The 23,985-nt window shown below is 38.0% G+C and overlaps 1 protein-coding gene across 9 annotated transcripts in view; it reads left to right on the top strand.

Annotated features, from left to right (window-relative positions):
• The window catches only part of MAP4K3 (mitogen-activated protein kinase kinase kinase kinase 3), a 97,698-nt gene that overhangs the window by 58,910 nt on the left and 14,803 nt on the right, over positions 1–23,985 (top strand). For 6 of the 9 annotated variants that reach the window (XR_010372089.1, XM_064446621.1, XM_064446623.1 and 3 more), the window contains 12 exons: positions 1,024–1,082; positions 2,276–2,314; positions 2,615–2,668; positions 7,451–7,493; positions 8,512–8,674; positions 9,674–9,783; positions 11,536–11,577; positions 15,580–15,664; positions 16,744–16,823; positions 19,508–19,568; positions 19,655–19,772; positions 23,065–23,123. Coding sequence is in view for 8 of the 9 variants with exons in the window: in XM_064446621.1 (XP_064302691.1) it covers positions 1,024–1,082; positions 2,276–2,314; positions 2,615–2,668; positions 7,451–7,493; positions 8,512–8,674; positions 9,674–9,783; positions 11,536–11,577; positions 15,580–15,664; positions 16,744–16,823; positions 19,508–19,568; positions 19,655–19,772; positions 23,065–23,123 (913 nt within the window). In the remaining variant the exon portion in view is untranslated. The remainder of the gene's footprint in view (positions 1–1,023; positions 1,083–2,275; positions 2,315–2,614; positions 2,669–7,450; positions 7,494–8,511; positions 8,675–9,673; positions 9,784–11,535; positions 11,578–15,579; positions 15,665–16,743; positions 16,824–19,507; positions 19,569–19,654; positions 19,773–23,064; positions 23,124–23,985) is intronic. The other 3 variants (XM_064446625.1, XM_064446622.1, XM_064446620.1) reach the window with 2 other exon arrangements.

The raw sequence follows: 23,985 nt of genomic DNA, 5'->3' as shown, positions 1-23,985 counted from the left end.
GTTATTATTAGTATCATTATTATTTCAGTTATTAAACTGTTATCTCAACCCATAAGTTCTCTTACTTTTCCGCTTCCAGTTTTCTCCCCCAACCCACTGGGTGGGGAGACGGGGGGGTGAGCTGTGTGGTACTTTGTTGCTGACTGGGGTTAAACCATGACACTGATCCATAACTCCTTTTTCCTGGTGAATACACTCAGTATTTTGGGAGCAAATTTATGCTCAGATTTTTCCTGTTGTGATCCACCTGAAGAAAAAAAATACCCTCTAATTATAGCAGTTTTCTCCTGGCAGATGCAGTCTTGATGGTGTTTCAGTATGGTCCCTGTATTCCCATTAATGCATTAAATTTGGATGCCATATAGCATCAACTGAATAATAGTGTTGGAGGCCTATTGTCACTTCTTTTTCTAAAGTAGCCCATGCTCCATGATTGTTTGAGTGCTTGAATTGTTTCATTTTTCTTTTTAATACAAAAGGTGATCTTAAAGTATAAAAGAGAACTTATTAAAATATGTATTCCTATAACAAGAGCTATAAAAACACTTTTACTGTCCTCTCTGCTTATTTCCATAATGTCACCATGTGCTGAAGGCATGCCAGAACTACTCCCATCTGAAACTAATACTATAACGTGCCAGTGAGGGATGGCGGAGTTCTCTATGGGGTGTGACAGATCAGAAAGTCCCTTTTTTTCCCTCCCTTCTTTTTTTTAAATTATTATATTATTTTTGTTGTTGTTTTGTTTCCTTTTCTGCAGTCAACTTTATTTGAGCAAAGGATCTGTGTGTCCAAGGAAGGGGCTATGGTCAGAGTTTTAAAAGGAAATAGAGATGCAGCAAACTGGCAGAGAAGAGGTTTTTGGGTACAGTGGGCCTAAGAGTTGTGTTAGGTCCCAGGAAAGCCAGAGGAATGAGCTCATTTGGTAGCTCAGGTGTGGCAGAGGGGATAACAGCAGCATGACTCAGGGTGTGTTTGATGCTCACCTGTTCATCTTAAAGATTTGTTATCTTGTATTTATAGGATCTACAGCTAGAATATGGTCATGGTCCTCAGTGTGGCTACTTCTTGGGTGCAAATAAGTGAGTAAGCTACAGTATTTTTCTGTCTTTAATTCATTTAAAACTTTTTTAATATAAAATCACAAGTGTGTGTTAAAATGTATTAGCTGAAATGGATGTAGTAAAATATGTCAAGCTTGTTTTTATCAGCTACAGTTTCAAAACCACTATTTAAAAAATAATAGTCATTCCAATGACACAGAATCACAGCACTTTCCAGTATTTGAGGCTGTGTTAACCACATTGTCTCTACGGTACTGTAAGCTTCCTTGTAAGAGCTGTTATTTTAGTCTGCTTGTTCACAAAGTGTTCTGCATGGTAGGTCCCACAGAGCACCATTTCACCCATCTAGGAACTACCTGTGCTGCCCTTTTACGTTGCTTTATGCCCTTCCTCATATTGTAGGGCCCTAGGAACATTCAAGGCTTTAAAAAATAAAATTTACCTGTCTCAGCAAAATCCTTTAGCCTCATGTTCATATATTTAATAATTTTGTTGTATTAATAATATGAAATAGTTTTCCATATAATTCTTCCTTTCCACCAATTTCTTAATTTACATTTATGCATGCCAGAATTAGGAGGCCTAGTTTTGCTTTGCTAAATTGAATGATATTTAAAAATATCTAAAAAAAAAAACCCCTAAGCATAGAACACGGTATTTTCACACAATCTTTTAGTTGGGGAAAATAGAAATACTGATATCTTCTGAAATCCTGTTATTTCTCAACCCTGTATTTTGCCTGCTATTCCTCCCTGTCTGTGTTTTCAGACAAAGACACAAAAATGAAGTTCAGAGTGTTACAAAAATTAACCAGGGAAGAATGAATTTGTAGTCATAGTAGTTCAATCCTCTTGTCAGTCTGATTTATTTTTTTTTTATTATTACAATTTTCTTGGATAGCGTGGATTTGTTTTAAATTACATCAAGCTAAGACACTCCTTGTTTTACAGTACAAGGAACAAGGACCACTACACTTAATAGCAATACGTTAATAAACGCATATGAAAATGTGTTGTGTAAAAAATAAATTTTTAAAAATGCAGCTATGTTCATTTGTATGTGGATGTTCGATATATGTTCTGAAAGCCAGCTGAAATAACATGCTTTGGATTATTTACTGATAAAGTCATAGGAGCATTTGCCCTGGCTTTTGATAGTTAAGTTTGTGTGCCACAATTAAACTGTGTTCTTATTCTTATTTAATGCTGAAGGAGTCTCTTAAAATCAGTTGAAGAAGAACTGCATCAGCGGTAATTCTATTCTTTTTTTCCCCCCCTCCCTCTTCTGTGTTTCAAAGTCATTTGTGTGTTGGTTTCTTATGCCTGTCACAACCAGTTCTTTTTTGTCCCTGCACTTGCTGAGACGTTATGGGAGAGGCTTGCAGCTGTGTCTGTATTGCAGCTGTGTTTTAAAGAATAAAAATAATGATAAAAGTTAAGACAGTAAAATTCTGTAAAAGCGGAGTAGCCCTTGAGCTCAGAATTTTTCACAGTAGCCAAGGTTATTTTAGTACAACTCACTCAGCCATAGTAACTTGTTCATTTTCTTAGGGGACATGTGGCACATTTAGAAGATGATGATGATGCAGATGATGATGCTAAACAGTAAGTCCTTTCTTCTTATAAAAATAAATAAATATATTTAAAAGCTGATTCTTGAATAGATGAAAACAAAAAATAAATTGAATCCTGTTATATCCCTCATAGCTGAGGATTCATTTTCTTTTATAGCATTTTTAAAGATAGGCACTTAATGTTGTTCCTAGATTACATCACCATAAGTTTTCTTATTCTGCTGATAAACCTGAGACAAATTAGGGGGGAGAAATCTTGTTCCTTGCTTGGTACAGTTGTCCTTTTATCTTCTATTATTGAACAAAATCTTGATGTAGTTACATTGAGCCAGTAATTCGTCTGACCCCAGTCCTGGTGTTTTCTTTAGAAATAATGACTGTATGTTAAAATAACGCTCACTAACAATACCTAAAATATACATAGCTGTCTCCTCTAGATGGTTGAGTTTATTCTGTCCACATTCTCAGGTAAGAGGATGCTTGTAAGGTACTTGATTTTGGAATACAGCTGGCTCCCTTAAGACAGAGAGAGCAAGGTTATGTGACTGCAAAGGCAGTATCAATAGGCATGTACTAAATTAGTTATGCTCATATTAAATTCCACTGGTATAAGTATTTGGGCTCTTTTTGATTGACATATGGGAGCTGAAACAGTTTAAGATACACAGCTAGTATGTGGAAATTTACATTCCTTAAAAAAATCTGATGTAAAGACCAAAAAGAAAGATGCCATTGACTCAGAATTCTTGTTTACTTTCTGTTAATGAATCATTTTGAAAGCTGTTGCTTCATACCAGAAACCTGTAAAACATGCACTATCTATTGCTGGCATCTGTCTTTTACAGAGAACCAAATCTCTCTCTCTTCCCCTCCCCCCCACCCCCACCCCCTCCTCCTGCTCGAGTTATTATACTGCCGTTGTTCTATAACAAAGGCAGTGGTTTTTATCACTGCTGAGCATGACAGACAGCCCCTTCAAGAAGGGTAAAGCTACTGATAGTGTCTGTCAGCTAAGTGACAAGTACATTAAACCTGCATTGTTTAATAATCCCTTTCTCAAAACACAGGTATATTTGCTGTTTGGCAGAAGTGATATTTAGAGGAAAAAAATATTTTAGTTTGTTTTTAGCAGGTTTTATTCCCTTGCTAATTCCTTAAGAAATTCTTCATATTTCATAGAATCATTAAGGTTGGAAAAGACCTCTAGGATCATCACGTCCAACCATCAAACCAACACCCCCAGGCCTCCTTAAACCATGCCCTGAAGTGACACATCTACACATCTTTTAAATACCTCCAGGGATGGTGACTCCACCACCTCTCTGGGCAGCCTGTTCCAATGCCTGACCACTCTTTCAGTAAAGACATTTTTCCTAATATCCAATCTAAACCTCCCCTGACGCAACTTGAGGCCATTTCCTCTCATCCTATCAATAGTAACTTGGGAGACGAGACCAACACCCACCTCACTACAACCTCCTTTCAGGCACCTGTAGAGAGCAATACGGTCTCCCCTCAGCCTCCTCTTCTCCAGACTAAAGAACCCCAGCTGCCTCAGTCACTCCTCATAAGACTTGTTCTCCAGACCCTTCATCAGCTTTGTTGCCCTTCTCTGGACACCCTCCAGCAACTCAATGTCCTTCTTGTAGCAAGAGGCCCAAAACTGAACACAGTATTCAAGGTGCGGCCTCCCCAGTGCCGAGTACGGGGGCACAATCACTTCCTTAGTCCTGCTGGCCACGCTATTCCTGATACAAGCCAGGTTGCTGTTGGACTTCCTGGCCACCTGGGCACACTGCTGGCTCATATTCAACTAGCTGTCAACCAACACTCCCACGTCCTTCTCTGCCAGGCAGCCCTCCAGCCACTCTTCCATAAGCCTGTAGAGTTGCGTGGGGTTGTTGTGACCCAAGTGCAAGACCTAGCACTTGGCCTTGTTGAACGTCATACAATTGACCTTGGCGGAACAATCCAACCTGTCCAGATCCCTCTGCAGAGCCTTCCCATCCTTGAGCAGATCGATGCTCCTGCCCAACTTGGTGCTGTCTGCAGACTTACTGAGGGTGCACTCAATCCCCTCATCCATATCATTGATAAAGATATTAAACAAGACTGGCCCCAAAACTGAGCCCTGGTGAACACCGCTCGTGACTGGCCACCAACTGGGTTTAGCTCCATTTACCACAACTCTCTGGGTTCGGCCATCCAGTCAGTTTTTTGCCTAGTGAAGAGTACACCTGTCTAAGCCTTGAGCTACCAGCTATATTTCATTTATAAGCTAATAATTTCATTATTAAGGAGTTGTTTAAAGGCATGATTCATTATGGAGTTCATCAATAATATGAAGCTCCTGTGTCATGTCTTTGAGAGAAAGAGGTTGATATAGCTACTCCTTGCATTTGGACCAAGCTGAGAACCCAGTTTGCTCGTAGCTGGATAGACATTGGTAATGATAACTCAGGCTTTCTGCACTGTAGGATGTAATGGTCCCCTATAGCTCCTTACTTACAGCTCCACTCTGATGGACTTCAGTGAAGATGCTTTGGATATCTACACTGCTGCAAGCCAGATCAGCTTGGTTCCTCCATCTGTACTAATCTCTGGATGCTTTTGTGTACTGCTCTGTGTTTGTCTGTTCACATTTGCTTGATGTTTCTTCCCCAGCCCTCTTCTTGCTCTGTTTGCAGCCAGTATCATCAACTTCAGTGATGTTCTAGGGCCTAGAACCTCTTGATCCCTGATGTCTTTAAGTACTTGCACTGATATCTTTGTCCAGTCCTTTGAGATCCTTATCCTTGCACAAGCTCCATCAGAACTTGCGAACAGCATTGGCTTTAGCTGCTTCTGTTGCTGTTGTGTTTCTGTGGATTTTTTTTTGGGTTAAGCAAGGAAGAACCCGATAGCTTCCAGAGAGGTTCCAATTTGTCTGGCCTGAAGGATAGTCACTGGTGGCCCTCCAAAAAAGACCTGGTCTTTTTTGCTTCTTCCCATATTTCATTCTACATAGCCTTGTCCTACAGAAAGAGCCTGATAATTTCCTATAAGCACAGGGGTAAGCCTTGAATGCTTCTACCTTGGATCAGACAGATTATGCATCTTTGCCTTTCCTCTTGGTATCTGCTTGAGCCCAGAGCTCTGCTGCAGTATGTTGGTACATCAGCTTGGTCTTGGATATCTTTCTCTGGAGGCCACTGAAGATTCAAGGCTTTTGTTTGATTTATATTCTGTAACTGAAGAGCATATGTGACATTGGTCACTTCTCCCATCAGATCCAGAACAAGAATAATGAAGCAGCTGTCTATGACTCTGAAGCTGGGTGATTCATAGCAGCAAAGAATCGACACACTTCAGGGAACAATACAAAATTATTTCTCTTCATTTAATAATTTTGATTGGTTTTTATATTTCTTTTTCTCTCATGTGCAGCAAAGCTGATGATGCTTGAAATTCCTGGTTAGGGAGGCTGGGAGAGCAGAAATTATTGGTGCACCACCCTGCATGATCAGTGGTGACAAACTGCACATAAACCTTGCTGATGAAACGAGGGCACACAGTCCTTTGTACAAACATCTGTCACATTTATGCCAAATCATTGGCTTTTTTCATTTTTACATTTGGTTGCCCAGTAACACTGTGGTGGCTCTCTGAGATGCAGGGAAGAATATGAAAGAAAATACAAGTGGAGCTTGGACACCCGTGACTGAGGACTTAAGCTTGGTCCTGTGTAATGAAGAGAAGATAATTTCTACCACCATAGCAGCTGAAGTGCATAATACAGGATAACCCATTCTCAGAAGTCCCCTTCCAGCTTCTCTGAAATAAAAGCGTCTGATAAGATGCCAGCACAGAAACTCTGAAAAGCATGAAGCAAAGCAGACAAGTTGTTGATCTGTAAACAAGCAAACAGATATCTTACTACTTGGTTATTTTCCCAGAACATTGGATCATAATTTAAAAATAAGGAATATATTTTGCAAGAATGTCAAGTTTTTACAGCTGTATTCCAAATTTATTTAATGGAAATATTTTTCTGTTCCAAAAGATTAGGAAACAGGACAGTGTAAGAGCTTTTAAAAGCATAAAAAATTTAGGAATTTAGGGTTTTTTTAAAAAAATGCAGCATCTTCTTTAAAACATGGAACCAGCAGAGGAAGAATGTTCCTGATGCTTCAGCTTTCTTGTTTCCTGCTGATATCTTGTACTGTTGAGCCAAGCTGTTGAATTGTTCATGCATTAAGAGGTTGTCTTTCCCTAGATTTCTGTGAAAAAAGAAGCTCATGGAAGAAAGAAAAACTCCAAACAACCCAGACAGTAGGCTAGCTGTCCATTGTAGGATTTTGCTTTCATGTGTAAGGCTGTTCTGAAGAAGTTAGTGGTAAATTTTTCAAGGAATGGTATTCATTAATTTTCGTGGAACTCCCCTTTGCCCAATATACCTACAGATGGCCCTTTAGAAAAGCTGATATCCTAAATCTTTCTCCTCTCAACGGAGTAAATATCAGGCCTGCTCTGCATCTTCCTACTTTTTTCTGCACAAGTATGTGCATCTTCAACAAATCAGTTCGTGTCACTTTGTGCTCTCTATGGACAGTCTATGAAACTTGAGTTCTTGAATAGTATCTGTGGTAGGCACAGCAATAACAAAATGTTTGAAAGTATTCATGATGCAGTTATTTGGATATAATAGTGCTGTTGACAAGTTAATGATGTTTATTTGTATGGCTTTTCTAAAATCCTGTATCCTCTTGAACACTGAAATATGAGGTTCAAAGAGCTACAGTGCATAACAATCTTTTGTTTCTTTTCTTTGTAGTGCTACTATGAAACCTAAAGTGCCACCTCCTTTACCGCCAAAGGTAAGCAAGGGTGACTTTGTTGCCCAGAATAAAAGGGCATTTAAAATAAATAAATAAATGCTGAAATGTCTAATTGGCATTACTGATGGTTCTCTAACTTGAGCCATAACTTGAAGACTTGAATTAAGTTTTAAGTCAAGGGTATATCCACAGAGTGACCTCTATGTTCATAGCCTTCAGCTGCAAATCTGCATGAAGTTTTGCACTGTAGGGTATTTGTCAGTGTGAAAGTGCTGTTTCTGATTAATTGCACTTCTGACACTTAGGAAGGAATAAATTGGGAAGTCAAAAAATTTAGTGCCACAAGTAATTTTTAATAAAGAGCTGCCAAATAAAGCATCTGCTTCCTAACTTTTGGTGTCTGAATGGTGACCTTCACAGGCATGCCTGGATCAGATTCAATTTTGCATGCTGCCACTTGAAGAGTAAATGAATCTTTTCACACTGAAGTTATCTTAATATAAGCAAAAATAAAAATTAAAAAAAAAAAAACTTTTTTTTTTGTCTGGCTGTCAGTTCCCCAGGAAAAAACTGTACGTTTGATTACTTACCATCCTGCACTATGTTTGCATAACTGAGAAGGATTTTCCAAGCAGCATTAGTGAAGCCAGTGTCTAAACAACATTGCCCTTTGTGGTAATAGCCCATACTTGGGATTCTTCACACAAAATTCTGGCCATATCATTGAATGTTCCCTGGTTGCTACTTAAATATCCGGTTTGGTTATCTGTAGTCATAAACAGTGACACTTCCACATGCCCAATAATTGTTTATGCATGACTTGAATATAATGATTTTTAATTCATCCTTTGTTGATAACAAGGTTTTCCTTATTGCTATGCATCTCCTTCTAGTTTGTTTCTTTGAGAGAAATTTGCATGGCATGTGCATTATCAATTTATGTGTGAAAATTCCAGGATCCAAATATTGTACATGGTTTCTTTTTTCGTTGAGAAGCAACATGGATATTTTGAATCTTTTTTTCATTATGTTTTTATTATTACTATGTCTTTTTCAGCCTAAATCCATCTTTATCCCCCAAGAAACTAATTCTTCTGAAAATGATAATCAAGGGACAATCAAGAGATGCCCAACATCAGAGAGTCCAGCAAAATCTGCATCTCAGGTTCCACCCAGACCACCACCTCCTCGGTTACCTCCACAGAAATCTAATGCTTTAGGTAATAAGAGTGACACCAAGAAGTATACAAATATTTCTTTAATAATCTACTGTGATTTTTATTTCTACATCCTCACCTGTGCACACACTAAAACATACTGTGGCAACTTTTCTGTGGTAGGCAAGTAACAGTAAGTGCATGAAAGCCAAAATGCACGAAGAAAGCATGTTTAAACTCTTAAGAGGGTCAAATGTACTTTCTAGTAAAGTCTCTGACATGATTCCTGCTGATGCCTTTGGTGACACAATTGCTTTTCTAAGCAACAGGCTTATAATGTAGTATATCAGGGTTGTCACGGAGAAAAAGATGTGTTTATGTGTGTAGGTTTCAGATTGTGGCCCTCTGTGTCAACTGTTGTCATTTGACCTGTCAGGAATAGAGTTTTGCTTTCAAAGTTTGCTTTTATTTGTAATGAGCTGGGGTGGGTAGTATAGCAGGTAGTTGTATGTGTTTACTGTTTGCTCAAGCTGTTCCTTTTATGCTTTTGTTAAAGTCTTATGCTTTGAGAGTTGTCCTGGACTGGCTTGTTTTAAGCAAGCTTAACATCTGACTCTTCATTGATATCTTGCTAGCTCTTCCTTGCTACATATTTAGTACTGCAGTTGATATGTTACAGATTTGACTGTATTACTTAAGCATCCAGTTCTAAGAAATGCCTCCAGGCTATTTATAAAGAATCAGTAACTGAAGCATTAGCTATAGCCTAGTTTTTCTTTAGCTATGTAAATACATTTCTTCCTCATAACTATGACTGCATTCCTTTCTATGCACACAATAGATTTGTTATATTAATTATCAAAAGCCGTGGACTGAGATTGAATGTGGCTCTGTAGCTGGTTATATGTGCACATGTAGGAACATGTATGCTTTAGAAACAAATTAGGGTATTGGAACATGTTCTGACGTAAGTGGAAATTTTGGCCCTTCAAAATTGATTTTAGCTTAGACTACTCTGAGTTGAAGGTAGAAGAATACATTTTTAAATATGAATCTTTCTAGGAAATGGAGTCACTTCTGCACAAATAAATGGTGAGAGAGAGGGATCACCACATCAACAGAACGAAGCTAGAGACAGTAATTTTTCAAGGAAAGAAAAGAAGGAAGTACTGGTACGTATTTAAGTTTCTAGGTGTTATTTTAAAGTTGTCTCAACTGTTTTACATGCACAATGAAAAGGATTAGGCACACTCTTTAGTACAGAAATTATGTTGGATGACATCTTGTTTACTTTGAATCAAAGCACAGTTTTGCTAGATTGTCTAGTTGTGATACAGTCTTAAGCTGAAGTTTGAGTTTGTATTTAATTTTTGTTAGAAACTAACATAATCATGGATTTACAAGATTTACTTGCTTGTATTCATGTACCTGAGAGATGTGTAGTGAGAGCAAGATCCTGCAAGAGAGATGTTATGTGTTGTAGTGAGCAAAGACTATTTAAGCAAATGAGGAGATTAAGGAATATGCTGCCACCTGATGGTTTGCTGAAGGATTTGGCTAGCCCTGGGAAAGGAGCTGAATCAGGGCTGTTGCCAAATGAGTCCTCCCCCTATCCCAGGTGTAGGTATGCAGGCTTTTTGGTGTTCAGGGGAAAAAAGATGGAGAAATGTAGATTGAGTGTCCAGATATGCAAGCTGTTTGCCTCTGGAGCTCCAGATTTCAGGGTTTAGCAGCTGGGGTTTAGTGTCAGACTTGAGCTACATATACTTAAGTAAAGTGGAGAGAATGCAGTTTTATACCATGTGTCATCTGAACCAGCTGTGAGCTGAGGAATGGGAGGATTCCTGCATCCCTTTCTCCTCTTCCAAGTGAGTTTTTCCATCTAAGCGGCAAATGGCTTCCAGAGTGGTCACTATTATTATGATGCAAAAGCAAAGTGGGAATATGAAATAGGAGAAAGTGGGCCATCTGCAGTTAGATCAGATTAAATGTAACATGAAACTGCACTTTTTGGGGGCTTCTTCTAAGGATGAGGTTGGAAATGTCACTCTTTTAAGAGAAGTGAAGAGGAAATAGAGCAGAAACATGTGCGTTTTTGTTTTGTTTTAAGGAAGTGCCAGTAACTGCTTTGAACTTGGCATTTGAAATTGTGTGTTTGAAGTTTCCTGTGTTACCTGTAAAATACATTTCTTCAGAAGCATCTTTTAACTAGGAGAAATTGATACTGATAAAGGGAAGGTGGGTCTAATACTGATTGATAGAGTTTAATGCTGCGTGATATATTGAAAAATTAAACAATTGCTGCAATATTGGTTAAACTTTGTATTGCTGGATATGGCATTCTTTCAGGCATCATTGTAATGTGAAAATGTTGCACAATAGACTATGCAGACATTCAATAAGGAGGTATTAGGGAATCATAGAGGTTTTAATTAAATAAAATGATACTGGTAGTTTGTGGTGTGTGGCCATGTGGTTAGCAAACTCATACAGAATTATGGAAGTGTCAGCTGGAAGGGAGGTCTCTAGCCTAACCTCATGCTTAAAAACGGGACTGTAGCCAAATCTCAGCTGTGGCTTTCAGATCTAGTACATGTGGCACTGGACACATTGGGGTGTCCCAGTAGGTGCCTAGTGCCTTCCATTTAGCGTAGTGTAGAAATATACAACACAACTCTATTTATTGTCTTTAAAAATCTGCAGGGAGGGTTTATTTTTATTTCTTATGTAGATATAAGTATTGGCTTTTTATTTTCTCCTAACATAATTATGCTCAATTATTTATCAAGTGCTTTTAACAACATTCTGAAGAAAAATTTTTAGGCTTGCATTTTGGTCATGCTGTAGTGTGGGGAGAGAATATGCACGTTCATGCATATGTGCGCATGTGAGTGTAAACATACTTTTTTACTTTTATTTTCTAGAAACCAATTAGTAATGGCCTTCCTCCCACACCTAAAGTGCATGTGAGTATTACTGAGTCATACAAATGCATGTTGGAAGCAGGACACATTTTCTTACTAAAGCTGAGAGAGTACATTTTTTGAATGTAGGGGTTTTTTGGGTGTTTTTTTTTTTGTTTTTGTTTTTTTAATTATAAAAGCCAGTATCTTTTAGAAATGTTAAGCCACAGGTATGGTATTTCAGAAATCACCCTTGATTTTGTATGCTTGAAGTAAATTTTGAAAGGGTTTTTTTTTTTCATGCTCATTAAGAAAGTGAATGAGAGTTCTGTGGCTAATGTCACAGAAGTACTTTCAGTGCCTTTAAGGTACTTACTGATCTGAGGAGCTGATGCCTCTCAAGAATTGCAAATAGCTCAGAGTTTATACTATGCAGATCTAGGTTGCAAAACTTCTGAAGATAGGATTCACAGATGCCTTAGGGCTGAAAATAACTGTTACAGACATCTATGTGTGCTTCCATAACATTAAACAAACTGGAATTTCATTGTAATATCTGCGTGGGCTTGTCACTGTTCTTTTAGCCAGTGCTGTGATCAGAGAGCCAGACTTTTCTTCTTGACCATTTCTTTCTGCCCTCACCACTCTTCTCCTTGTGTGCTGGAGCGTACATTCATGTAGTTGTGGTGTGCACTAAGTGGGGGAATCATCTGATTTTAAACTAACCTTTTTGCTACATTACTTCTAAGCCAGATAAGTTTCTCATCTTAGGTAAGGAAATAAAATTGCTACAAGGACATATAAGTGCAACTGACATTATTTTTTGCTTCCTACCCAATTTAGAGAAGCAGGACAGGTTAAGGTAGATGTCATGCTTTTGTTCCTTAGGACTGTAATCTCTTGAATAAATGCACAGGATAGTTCCAGAGCTCTGAATTCTTGATATGTTCACCATCATTTATTGAGGTCAGCCCTGTTTTAATAAACTAAATATTAAACTAAATATATGGCCTAGGACTGTGTACTTTAAACTAGTGGATGACAGAAATTTGGGAGCACTCCTAGCACTGAAAAGAACCAAATCATCATGGGGAGGGGGAAATAAGATAGATTCAGTGACTGGCATGAGAAAAAGAGTAGAAAGTAGAATAGCTCAAAATGAAGTTGTATATGTTGAACTTTTGCCACAAACTTCAGGGACAGGCCATCAGAGAATGGCTGAGTTGCTAATATAATGAAGCTGTAGAAAGAGACTGACTAAAACAGGAAAACTTCTGAAGGTGACCAAATGAGTCTTTGGGTATTGGACTGCTCTCTGCATATTCATGCGTCTTTGTAGTGCACTAATTCTTTGGTTCTGTTGGTCCTCCGGTTAGAAACTCTTTCCCCTCTCTTCCTCTTCCCTCATCATAGCTGACCTTTATGCATAACAAACTTTCTAACCTTCCTGTTAAGTGTTCAAGTCTGATTTGGCACTTACATGTTCATCTCTGCCTGCTGTCTCCATCAGTTGCCAAATAATAAAAATGTGGGTAAGGATGGGGGTTTTCTCCCAGGTTACTGGCATTACTGGACATTTTACTTTCTCTGTTATGGAGCATCTTTTGCATCCTAACATCACATGGGAGTCTTATTTAACATATAGCCTGCTACTGCAAGTAAAACTCTAACAATATTTCAGTCTCTTCTGTTCTTTTTCTGTGGTACATCATTGTTCTGATTCTTGTTTGTCTGGGGTTTTTTTTTTGATTTATCATTCTGAAGTATGTTGCTGGGTGGTAAAAGATGTTTTGCATTCGCACTGTCCTCTAAAATAGTTAGATGTTCTAGGGCTATGTTAAAATGGTATCTGTGCATGGTTGCCTGTGAGTCTAGAGGTTTTGCTCAACTTAATAATCTACTCTGGTAGTATGTTTTTCCCTGGTGGTTTAGGTGGCTTGCAGCACAGGGAGACCTGTTAGATTCTACCACGGAGGGAATACCGTGCCTGATGAATTACCCCTGAGACTTAAATGCCTCCATGACAGCAGTCAGATCAAGCAGCCTTGCTTCAACATTTCATGTTTGTGGGGTTTCTTCCCCACTAGCAACTCAATTTAATAATTTGTCTGATTCTCAGCTGTTTCCTTCAGATTTGTTTGGTATTTAGAGGTGATATGCTGATGCTCCATTTACCCTTCTGAGACATTTGCAGACGCGTTTTGGCTCTGCAGGCTTCCTGGAGATCAGGACTAAGAATGGCTAGAGGAAAAAGATTAGTCTCTTCTGACTTCCATCTCCTCTTTGTTTCTTATCCACTTAGCACTGCGGAGGTCAGCTAGGTCTTAGCAGTAAGCACAGCTTCCCTCCACTGTGCAGCATCTCCCTTCAGTGCTTGGAAAGGGTCAAGGAGAATTGCATAGCTGGTTCCAGGAGCAGCAGAAGCACTTACGAGTGTTCTAGGAGATCAGTGCTTTCAGTGTCATCTGGTATATTTTCTGTTGAGTGCCTTTCAGTGCCCTGGGCACTTGGGAAGAGGTGTCTATAAAACAGCCAAAAAAAAAAAAAAAAAGTCATTGTTTTTCTTGCTATCATTCCTCCTTCAAACTCCTTGATGCCAAGGGATTTGACAACATTGAAGCTGCGTCAGTACCTTGAGGTCGGTTTGTGTCAGTATCTTCTCATATTACTGCCTCACTTATATCCTTTCTCTTACTTCAATTCTTATGCCTGCAGAAGGATTGTCTCATTGTCTAGCAAGCAGTCAGCTCCTTCTGCAGTAATACTGGCAGTACTGAAGTCTTTCCCCTTGTCTTTGTGCAATGGGATTATTTCATGTTTTGCTGATGACCTTAATGAATTTAATTCTTCCCTCACATAAATATAAATGGACAGACTCACAGATTTCATTATAGTGGTGCTAGAATATCTGAGATATGTCTGAAGCACAAAGCGTCTCATTTCTGCTGCTTTTCATTTTAAAGGGTTAATTATGAAGTGTTTTTTCTTTTCTTGTTAAACTAAATTTTGTTCAGACATGACTGAAATGTGTGCAGACTTTATTGTTCAGCAACAGGTTAACAAAAAAAATTGTCCAAATGTTAATATGAGAGCTATTTGGTTAATTCAGTTTATAGATCGATAATAATTCACGAAGTATTAATATGAAGTTAAAACATTGCTATTCTGTAGCTGTGTTACAGAGTATGTAGCTTTGTGTAGAGGTGATACCTGCTTATATTCAGGATGGCAACCCTAACCTATGACTGGTTCTTATGTTTTACCATCATTTGATAAATGATAACATTTCACTTTACTAATTGTTGTTTACTACTGCGTTATTTCTTTTCATCTACAGTACTATTGATCAGCTCTGTTTCTTAACAAAATAGGATGGTTAATTGTTATGTTGATGTTTGAGGGGAAAGGAGAAAGCCCTGGCTTCTGCTTTTCTGTCATCTTGAAGCAAATTTAAGTATTCTTATAAAAGCCTACAAATGCTTGTACTTCACTAGGGGGAAGGTGGAGAGATTGATTATATTATTCCGTGCAAGACACTTACTTAAAAGGCAAACTGAGTTTATTAGGGTTATACTGAACAAGGAGTGGGATCTTCTACCAGAGGTTTCCCTTTGGGAAGCAATCAATATTGAAAATAAGTTAATTCAAAACAACTAATAGAGAATCTGAGACTTAAAATTTTGATTGTTGCGTAACCTGGAGTTTTATTTGAGATGTGTGAAATACGGCAAGAATAAAGTTTCTCTGTTGAGACTTTCTAAAGCCACAAAACCCAGGAACGTTTTCAGGTTTGTTACCCTTGTAGTAAGTATCTACTTAGACTATTAATTTAATTGCTAATTCCAAAATTCTAATTCTGGTGTGTTTGTTCAGAAAGGTTTTGCACACAAAGGAAAATCACTTAAAAAAAATCTCTTTCTCAACTTGTCTGGATGAGGTTATTTTCCACATAGCAAATGAAACAGCTCTTAACCTTTTGTTACTACTTTATGTGAAAATAATCTATTGAAAATGTCACACTTTCATTTTTCATATGTATATTTTTAATTGTTTTTACTTCTACAGATGGGTGCTTGCTTTTCAAAAGTTTTCAATGGCTGTCCGTTAAAAATCCATTGTGCAACATCATGGATAAATCCAGATACAAGAGGTAGTATATTACATATATTTTACCCATTTTGTCCTCTCCCTGGACTTCAAGAGTGCTTAGATAAGCAAGACTATTCCTTTTAAAATAGACATGTTGTAAAATAGGTTTGTTTGTTTAAGCAGTTCTTTAATTATGCCACTGTTGTCTCAAGTTCAGTGCTGGTTTTTAATTATGTTAAGATATATGGGGCACAGTTTTCAGCTTTGATTAAAAAGAATAAATTACATATCAAAGGTAAAAAGTAATTTTTTGTTTTGTTTTGAGACTCTTCTCAACACTTTAGTCCAAAAGATACCAATTCTGATTTATTTTTTTAAAAATCTGACTTCTGGAGGTCCTAGTTGAGAATGATTTCTTTATCATTCACTTGATTGTTTTTTTCCTAAATCTTTCTCATCATACAGGTTTCTGCAACTCACTCTATTTTTGCATACATTTTAGTTATTTATTAAATAGCCTGATGAAAAGGATAATTCGTAACATTGTTCTTGCGTTGCCTGCAATTTCACCATTTGATTATAGGCTGTATAGACATGCTGTTGAGCCAGTAAGCAAGAAAACACTTAGGTTTTTTAGAAGCTGACATTACAGAAGTCAATCTGTTGCGGTTTACTTCTCAATATGAGATGTCTGTCTTGTTTGCATGCCTAAATACAATCCAGGCTATTAATTAAGTTCAGGAAGTGAGGCACTCCCAAAGTACTGAGAAAACATTCGCGTCAATTCTGTTGTTGAAATACTCCAAAAGAAGGCAAAAATCACAAAATATTTGAAAATGTCTAAGTAGGATAATCTATATATGAGGAAATTATTCACATGAATTCTTGCTTATGGTTGTATCACTGCTGGATTTTATTCCAATTGGCAGTCATAAAAAACCCCAAAAGACTGATCGCTCCTAATGCCTGAAAACAGCCCCATCCACAAATTTAAGCTTCCTTAGCAAGATTAATTTTACGTGCTTTCAAACATCATAACTATTGTAGGTTGGTTTGTTTCAAGGTGTGTAATTGCGTTAAGTCTTTATTTAAATCAGGATTTCTAGATTTTTTTTGGTTGGTTGTTGTTTGTGTTTGCAGATCAGTATTTGATATTTGGTGCAGAAGAAGGTATTTACACACTGAACCTCAATGAACTTCATGAAACATCAATGGAGCAGGTATATTTCTCGTGATATTTTGGAAAAAAAAAAAAAAGGTCTTTGTCACATTTTAGCCACTCAGATTAACGTTATATAATCCTTGTAAAAATTGTCTTTACTACAGTTACATAGGCACTACCTACATTGAGAATTACCTTAAATGTTTACTACTGAGGGTACCATTCAGTCAAGTTTAAGCTTTTTTTTGTAGGCTGAACCATGTTTAAGTAGCAGATCTGCATATATGAATATGTGGAGCTTCATTGTAGTGCATTGTCCTGCAGATAAATGATTTGTTAAACAGTATGGAATTTCCCTAATGTATTTTGGATTAAAGTTTCTATTTTCTTTAAAACTTTGTTAAAAGATAGAATATTAGCAACAATGTGTTTCAGCTACAGGGAAGGAAGAAGATCCTTTATACACTAGATTCCATTCCTTTGGTCTTAAAAGCAGCTTTGGTGATGAGACTCAGCTTACTGAATCCCAACTGAAACTCTGTCTTTGCAGAATCTTATAAACAGTCTTTTTTTTGAGGGGATTATGGGGAGGGGGAAATGCCAATTGCAGGCTTTTCTGTATGGTGTCTTCTCCAGCTCTTTTGTTAATCTCTAAGAGACTTGTTTTCTTTCCTGCCTTCTCCCTAACTTAGGGAGCTATGCATCTGCCATCAAGATGGAGGAATTTGCAAGGACAGCCTTCACACTGTAAGCTGGAGGCACTGGTGTTTGTTCATTTTCCAGGGTCCAGACGTTGTAGATATGTCTGTTGTATTGAGAAAAAGGCCTAGCTAGCTTGCACTGAGCTCCATGTAGCCCATAATGATACTGGTGCTTGAGTTAGCTAGTTTCAGCTTAGCTCAGGTACTTTTCTGCTGCTACTCTGCAGTTGTAAAACCTACCCTGAGAAATATCACTAATAGAATAATTCCTGTAGGCCAAGGAAAGTTTTGTTTAGTTTTTTTTTCTTTTGAGGTTTTGATATTGTTGTTGTTTTTTAAATTGGCAGGGAGAATAAGTGTAACGAAACTCATGCTTTCATATCCATCCTTGTTTTCTCTAAGCACCATGTTCTGTAGTGCATTGCCTAGTGAGCTTTTAAGGAAATGTTTTAATAAGCACTCAGAGATGAGAAGAAATGCTTGTTAAAACAGCCAGTTGTGTGGAACAGGAGGAATGAGTGACAGGTCAATCAACCTGCAAATTTGAAGCATTGCTATTCTTCTCTAATCCTCAGATCCAAATCTACCGCACAATACACGTATGCAGCTACAGAAGATCAGACCTGCACATTAAATTTGGATACAGACAGGCTGGTAGATTATTACCATAGGTTTTTCTTACAGCGTGTTTAGGTTATTAGAAGACTTCAGGAATAGAAGCACACCCTCTGTGCTAACCATTTATTACATCATTTCTTATGATAACAGGCAATAGGGCTTTAATATCATTTTCAAGTTCTGTGTTTCACTTCATTGTTTACCCTCTAGGTCTGATACAATTCACTGTAAAAGCAAAGGAAGTATCCTTGGTTATTTTTCACTACATTCCACTTCACTAATGGACAAAGCAGAAATTAACATACATTTCCAGGAGTTAGCACAGCTTCAAGATGAATCTCTTGCTCTTTGGCAGAAAAATCTTTCAATTAATTTTCATCAAATCTTTCTAATAAACCATCCCGGGGATTGGTTGTTGTTGTTTGGGGTGGGGGCTGTTTGGGTTTTGTGTTTGGGTTCTGTGTTTTGGTTTGGTTTGTTTTTTTTTTTTAAGAGCAAAGGAAATGTCCTCCTGCGTGGTCTGTCTAGCCCAATAATCTATTTCCTAAATGGCAGTAGGAAACGCCCATAAGCTTGGCCACTGTCTGCTGTCCGTTCTCAGCCTCCACTGCAGTCATTGAATTGGGGTTGTTGGAGGATCCCTGCTTATTTGGTTTTTATATCCATTTATGGACCTGTTGGACATGAGTATGTCTAATCTCTCATTTATGCTGTTGATACTTTCCACCTCCACCTCCATGACAAACTCCAGAAATTATGTGAGAGAAAAAAAGTACCATCTTTTTCTTTCAAGTGTTCTTTCTGTTTTTTTAAAGGATGTCTTTTTGGTTTCAGCCTCATCTGTCTAGTAATTGTGGGATTTGACAAATAACAATTCTGCCTTGACCATTTGTTGCATCCCTTGATCACTTAAGTGAAATGTATAATCACATGCAGATGGAGAGTCCCTTCAAGTGCCAGTTTTAATTGTTTCAAGAGATTTGGACTATGATAGGCTTTAGAATGGCTATGGCTTGTTGACCATGCTTTGTTTACTGAAGTTTATGTTGCTAAGCTTTTCTCCTTTGAAGGAGAAAGTTTGGTGGTTTCTAAAATTTTTGAAAAAGGAGGGATTGATCTCTATAATGACGTCTTGTGGGCTAATTATAGTGTACTTGAATACATTCATATAAAATGTGCTAATTGTCTAAATGTTAATGTGTATGTTAAATATAGTGTGTGTGCCTAAGATTTACTTTGAATTAACTCTGGAATCTGGGTAAACACTACTTGGCTTAAGCTAATTTCTGCTACAAAAAAACAAGTCAATATTAATTTTGTCCTGTTGTCTATGCAGATATTAATTGATCAGCTTAATGTGCTCACATTTTGTGTATATCAAATTGAATGCTTTTCTTTCTTTGTTTTTCCTTCCCATTATCAGCTATTTCCTCGAAGGTGTACGTGGTTATATGTCATGAACAATTGCTTGTTATCAATATCTGGTAAGTTACTGTGCTATCTGTAAGTGGTAGTGCTGGTAAACATTTGGTTTCATATTTGAAGTGTGGTTTTGTTTTCTAATTTCCAGGTAAAGCTTCTCAGCTTTATTCCCATAATCTGCCAGGACTTTTTGATTATGCAAGGCAAATGCAAAAGTTACCTGTTGCTATTCCAGCTCATAAGCTCCCTGACCGAATACTTCCCAGGTAAACACACATCATCAGATATCTCAGAATATCTTAATTCTGGGAATCCAGGATATGCTTGTGAAATTCTGGGAATACCAGACAATGTGGAGCTCTGTTCTCAGATTGCCACAAATATCTCATACGGGCATTAATTAGAGGGTAGACCCCTAAATTTACATGAATCAAGATGTGAATGTACTCTTATTAGAGAAATGGGTTTTGGTACATCTAACCTTCTTGTCATGAAGCCTCCCGTTTATGAGCATAGCTCTTTTCAGGTATGGTCTAGTATGGTAAATCCTAGTTGTACTTCATGCTAAACAAAATCTAGGTATTGTACCTGTGATATATAAGGCAAGTAGAAATCGTGGTCTTACATTAGTTACTCTGGACGCTATCTTTGCATTCTATTAACAAAAAAAAAAAAAGTGGAGATGTGTAATCTCTTACTGCAGAGAGCGTGGATTCATGGGTTATTTTAAAAGCTGGGAAGAGCAGAACTGGATTATAGATTTGGTATTCATTATTGGCTAGTCATTTTTTGCAGGCTATTGTAGAAAGTACTCTTGTGCTGAGATGCCTACAGCACATTGTGCATGGAGTCCCTCCAACTTTACTAACAAGCACATACAAAATCCCAGAGACTGGTACAGTGGCGGCTGCCAAACAAGCCTTAGGACCTCATTCAAATCTGAGAGGAGGAGGTAGTAGCACTAATATAGTTTGCAGAGAAACCTTTGATTCTTAAAGTGCATAGTGAATCACTGGTTCTTCTAGTATAATAGGCTTTCTGATAGGAAATTGTATTATAGAAGACCTGATTCTCTGCTACCTTTGGTTCTGTTAACAGCCTATTAACACTTAATTCTTGGATTCAGGAAATGATTCTTGTTCAGTCATCTGCAAACATAATGTCTGAAAACTGTGTTCTTCCCAGAGGCTAAATTCTCATTACCTAAAAGATAATTTGTGCTTTGAATTGTCTTCTGTGTGCCTGCACCACTGTTCTATTCCTTTCTCTTCCAAACTAACTTTGGCTGGGTGACTTTGGCTTGAGGACTGCATCAGCAGTGGACTAATAACCATAATTATCATAAGGATCATGTGGGGAAAACCTTCAGACTACATTCAGCCTGGAATGACACCTTAACTAAGTTGCAGAGGGCTTAGAAAATTTGTTTTCCAGTCATGTCTCTTCCCAAGAAAAATGCAGCACAACCTGAATGTGCAAGTCCCAAGCCAGTCATTCAAAGGCCAGAGAGATTAATTTAGATAATCCATTTTGCTGTTTTATCCCTTGCTGTAAAGCATCAAAGCAGTAACATTTAGCCAGGCAGAAGTAGTACATTTGAAGTATGTAGAAGAGCATAATTTTTTTTTCCTACCAGACCACAAAGTGTATTCTTCAGCAAGTTCCTGGATACCACGATGATGAGTGCTACATGAAAAATGTAGATATGTTAAAAGCAAAGTTTTTGGTAGAGAAAATGCAGAGCTAAATAGAATTCCAAGTAATTTGTGACTTTCCTATATTCATCTGCAAAAAATGGTCTAAGCTCAATTTATGATACTTGGTAGGCAAACATTTAGTAGCAGAAAATACGTCTCTGATAAGTCTCCCTTCCAGCTTCTTTCCCTTGAGTGTGTCTGCTGCTTTTGGCTGAGATAGTTAATTTTCTTCTTACTAGCTGGCATAGTGCTGTGTTTCGGATTTAGTATGAGAATAATGTTGATAACACACTGATGTTTTAGTTGTTGCGAAGTAGTGCTTATAATAGTCAAGGACTTTTCCAGCTTCCCATGGTCTGTCAGGTGGACAAGAAGCCGGGAGGGGAAGGGGCACAGCCAAGACAGCTGGTCCAAACTGGCCAAAGAGATATTCTATACCATATGATGTCATGCTCAGTATATTAACTGTGGGGAGCTGGCCAAGGGGGGGCAGCAATCATGGCTCAGGAACTGGTGGGGCGTTGGTTGGTGAGCGGTTGCATCACTTTTTCCCCCCCCGGGTTTCACTTCTCTCACTCTCTTGTTGTTTTCCTTTTCATATCATCATCATTATTATTATCACCATTGTTGTTTTCACTGTTGCTGTTATTATTGTTATTAACATTACTATTGTTAATGTTGTTATAATTATTAACATTATTATTATTAAACTGTTCTTATCTCAACCCATGAGTTTTCTTACTTTTGCCATTCCTATTCTCTCCCCCATCCTACTGGGGTTGGGGAGTGAGCGAGCAGCTGTGTGGTGCTTAGTTGATGGCTAGGGTTAAACCACAACAGCATCCTTCAGCAGTTCCTTTCAAACCTTCTATGACTTCTTCCAACCAAAATTTCTGGCCATTTCTTAGTTTTCATGCTGCTCAGTCCTGCTGCATTATCAGTCGCTTCTGGACAGCTCCATTTGAAATGCTATGCAAGTATTTTCCCAATTTATAGCTTTGACTGCAGCATCTATCTATCTGTCAATCACTCCACTTATTCCTATCTTTTCTACAGCATCAAATTAGTTATTTTTACTGTCAAGGCTACCGTGGCCAATCTCCACACTGTCTGTCATATGTCTTCTAGTCTGTATAGAAACACTGATTCCCGCTACCAGCAAATAACATAATCTTCCCTGGCTTCTCTGAGAAATTTTCAAGTAATTGTTTTCATGATTTCTCAGAGAGTGTCCCCTGCACATGAGAAAAGATCTTGCAAAGCTGCCTTCCAGTCCTCCTTTAGATGTCCTCTTGAAATGCATGCTATGCCTCCTATGAAAAGTTTTGCAAAATTTAAGCTGTTAGTTTGCAAGGACTGTGGCCCAGCAATCTATCCAGTACAGCATCATTTTCTACACCCCTTGGGTCCACGTGTCTTGTCTTTGAACTATAATGTCCTTGGGACAAGAGTGGACTTTACGTTGCCTGTGTAGTATCCAGCACAAGATGCAATAAGTTACAGAATTACAAAGAAGAATGATCATAGCAGTACTGGTAGACTATCCAGGCATGTATATAAATAAATATGATTTAATAGCAAGAGATGGTGGTAAATGATGCTCAAAGGTACTGAGGTACCTATTCCTCTCCATTCCTGACTTTTAACTGCATTCATAAGGCTGCATAACTGAGCAGCATCTCAGTGCTAACAGAGGGATCACCATGTATGTTCTAGGCATATCATTTTGCGAAGAAATATACAAATAAATATAGGGTTTTTACTGGGGGACAAATATAATTTTCCCACCAACAACTCTCTAAAAAATCAGATTCATTCAATTGTTTTAGTTGATCAATAATTCTGTATTTATATCTTGTAGGAAGTTTGCAGTGTCTACAAAAATTCCTGACACTAAATGGTGTCAGAAGTGTTGTGTTGGTAAGTAAAGATCTGCAGAATAAATGCCAAGAAGCAGTACAAATGGTGGCAGTATTAAGATTACTGAGTCAGGTTTAAGAGGTAAAGGGAGAAGAGACTTTTGTCATTATGAAACTATGCATTTGCAGACAGTGAGCTCGTTCAGCTTAGTTCTTGCATTTAAGCAGTGAAAACTTTCCCATTTTGCTTTTTATGGTTAAAGACAATTCTTAAGAAAGGCAGAGAAGCAGAATGCATGTCAAATTTAAACCAGTCCTCAGGAACAACCTCGTCTCTCCATAGATGGAAGTGACTTGACCTTACCATCAGGCTTAAGTAGCCTGACTTCCTAGCAAAATTTCCAGTTATCAATGTTGGATGATAAAAAGAAAGGAGTATTTTCAGTTTTTTGAGGACAGTGTTTTCTCTGAAGCCTTTATAGTGTGTTCAAAGTGCCAGCTACTGAAGTGTCAAGGCTGCACTGTGTTAAGACATGTTTTAAAGGGGGGGTGGGGGCAGATAGATTTTTTAAAAATACACCCCAAAAACAAAACAGGAAAGATAACTATGGATTATCTCTTGGGGTTGAGCTCTTGTCCCTGCAAATGTTTCACCTGGTGTTCCATAATTAAGTGTTTGGTGTGAGGAGTTGTATTACACAGGAGATTTTCAGAGATTCAGTGGTAAGAGAGCATCTGCCATTCACCCTGACAAAAATCTCCGTGATATTGCTAAAACATCTGATGTTTGTTATCACTTCTTTGTCTGGTTCACCTGTTAAAACTTGACTTTTTCTGGGATACAAATCAGTTAGGGTGTGGTAGGGTGTTAACGATATGTACTCTGTGTGTCCAGGCCTTGCCCTAATTGAGGCATCTGGTCA

The sequence above is a fragment of the Phalacrocorax carbo genome, chromosome 3 (assembly GCF_963921805.1).
Source record: "Phalacrocorax carbo chromosome 3, bPhaCar2.1, whole genome shotgun sequence".
Classification (NCBI taxonomy): domain Eukaryota; kingdom Metazoa; phylum Chordata; class Aves; order Suliformes; family Phalacrocoracidae; genus Phalacrocorax; species Phalacrocorax carbo.
Note: the sequence above shows the minus strand (reverse complement) of the source record. Positions and strands in the feature narration are given on the sequence as shown.